At 40.4% G+C, this 2,515-nt stretch overlaps 1 protein-coding gene across 1 annotated transcript in view; it reads left to right on the top strand.

Moving 5' to 3' along the window:
- SH3RF2 (SH3 domain containing ring finger 2) overlaps nucleotides 1–2,515 on the top strand; it is a 120,957-nt gene that overhangs the window by 70,659 nt on the left and 47,783 nt on the right. The window contains exon 4 of the mRNA XM_008569077.1: nucleotides 1,881–2,195. Coding sequence (XP_008567299.1) covers nucleotides 1,881–2,195 — 315 coding nt within the window. The remainder of the gene's footprint in view (nucleotides 1–1,880; nucleotides 2,196–2,515) is intronic.

Here is a 2,515-nt window from a genome sequence, read left to right as displayed (position 1 = left end):
GGCAACCGTGAATAACACTGCTATAAATATCTGCATGCAAGTTTTTGAGTGAGAGTAAGTTTTCATTTTTCTTGGATAATTACATAGAAGTGGGATTGCTTGGATCAGATCCTAAATATGTATTTAACTTTGTAACTTTTTTTTTTTAACATGCTAAACTGTAGCATGCACTTTTAGAAGCATAAATCGGATCATGTCATTTCTCTGCCTAAATCCTGCCAAAGACTTCCTATTACACTTAAAATAAAATTGAAGCCTCCCAGGGTCTTTGTGATCTTGCCCCTGCGTCTGTCTGTGGGCTCCTCCTCCTTTACCACCTTCTCCTCACCTGCTCTGTTCTAGCCATCTCTCTGTTTCTTTCTTCTGCCCTTTTCCCACTATCTTGTAATCCCTCTGTCTGGCATGTTCTTACCCCCTTTTGCATGTGGCAAAGCCTCTTACCATCCTGAGCAGAACATGTAATGTGGGTGAGAAATAACATTTTCTTTGTTAAGCCACTGAGATGTTGGTGCTGTTTATTACAACAGCATAACCTAGCTCATCCTGACCCTATAGAATGGTTTACAAAGCCCTCTGTGATCGGTCTCTCATTTACTTCCCTGTCTTCATTTTTTGTTACTCTCTACTTCCTAAACTCCAGCTCCAATATTCTTTTGCTCCCTTGTATCCATATCTGCCACACTTCCTCATCCTGTCAGACTTTTGCACGTTACCTTGATTCCCTAAAAAAAAAAAAAAAGAGCATTCTCTTTTCTCCATACTTACCTAGCAAACTCTAATCATCTGTCAGATCTTTAATTGTACATTTCTATGAGGTACCACTTGTTGTTTCAATATATGCATGTACTATATAATGATCCAATCAGAATAGTTAGCATATCTATCACCTAAACATTTATTATTTCTTTGTGGTTATAACATTCAAGATCTTTTCTGGCTTTCTTGGCTCTGTCATTTATAAGTCACCTCTCCTGAGACTCAGCTTCCTTATCTTTAAAGTGTACATAATAATGCTCACTCCTCTACTTGATGAGTTTGTCACAACATGATAAGCTTCTTGAGAACGGAACTACATCTTCTTTAAAACTGTATATCTCAGCTGTTTTAATCTTTTGCACAATACCACTAAATTTTTTTAAATGGGCAAATTTCTTTTTACAGGTATAGTTAAATTTCTAAATTAGAATGAGACATGGTTGAGGACGGCAACTGGTAACAATTATAATATTGGAAATTTAAGTAATCATCCTGAAATTTAAGGGTTTTTCACACAAACCCTTGTTTTGTCAACATATTTCAGATTTCCAAAGAAAATGAACCCACAGGGTCCCTCAGTGGGTAGGATACTCAAAAGATATTTCCTGTGGGAATTTACCAATATGGNCAGGGTCCCTCAGTGGGTAGGATACTCAAAAGATATTTCCTGTGGGAATTTACCAATATGGTGGGGAAGGCATATAATGTTACCGTGGTGTGCTGGAGCAGGCTGACTAGATTACAAAAGCTGTTGTTACATTTTTGGAAATTTTACTAGCCAGTCGTCAAACCACTGGCACACTGGTAAACTCTACAAATCAGGGCTTTCTCTTTTTTTTTTTTTTTGGAGAACTGACTTCAACTCCTTTGGACCTCAGTAGAAATGTAAAAGAGTAATATTTACTTTGCAGGAAGAGAGTTGTGAGAATTTATTGATAGAGCAAAGTAACTGGGACATATTGATTTAAAATGGAAGCTGTTACTACACAGACCAAGGAATGGTCATCTGAACCAATGACTGAGGAGGTGGCATCTGACCTGGCTTCAGACTAGCCTGTGTAGGACCTAGCTACTCACATTAGGTCAGGAAGACTAACTTCTCACTGGACTTTTCACCTTTTCAGCCAAACCTCACTGCAAGACATCTCCTAGAGAAGAACAAAGGCCGTCAGTCATCCTGCACAAAAAACCTGTCCCTGGTATCTTCATCTTCCAGAGGCAACACTCCCACCCTCCGCAGGGGCCCAGGGTCCAGGAGGAAGGGGCCGGGGCAGTTCTCCATCACGACAGCCTTAAACACTCTCAACCGGATGGTCCATTCTCCTTCAGGGCGCCATATGGTGGAGATCAGCACCCCAGTGCTTATCAGCTCCAGCAACCCCTCTGTGATCACCCAGCACATGGAGAAAGCAGATGTCCTTGCCAGCACTGCAGGGCAGGTAGGTTATAAACCCCTGTGATAAGGGCACCTTGAAGTTGGGCAAATGATTCACTCCATATCACAAGCAATATTTGATGTTTAGTACTTGTTAAGCATCCATAATGCATTAATGATAACTAATGTCATATGTATTGCAAATCAGAGCTGTATATACATGATCTCATTGCATCCTTGAACAGCCTGTGAGTTAGATGTTACTATTATTATCCCCATTTTACAGATGAGGAGACTGAGGCTTAGAGGGGTTAACAACTCGCCCACGTTCTCACAGATACTTTTCTTTTCCATGCTAAGTGCCATGACATGGTTCCTGTCCCT

Source organism: Galeopterus variegatus, unplaced genomic scaffold (assembly GCF_000696425.1).
Source record: "Galeopterus variegatus unplaced genomic scaffold, G_variegatus-3.0.2 Scaffold462, whole genome shotgun sequence".
Classification (NCBI taxonomy): domain Eukaryota; kingdom Metazoa; phylum Chordata; class Mammalia; order Dermoptera; family Cynocephalidae; genus Galeopterus; species Galeopterus variegatus.
The sequence above is the reverse complement of the archived record's forward strand: the minus strand, read 5'-3'. Positions and strand labels throughout refer to the sequence as shown.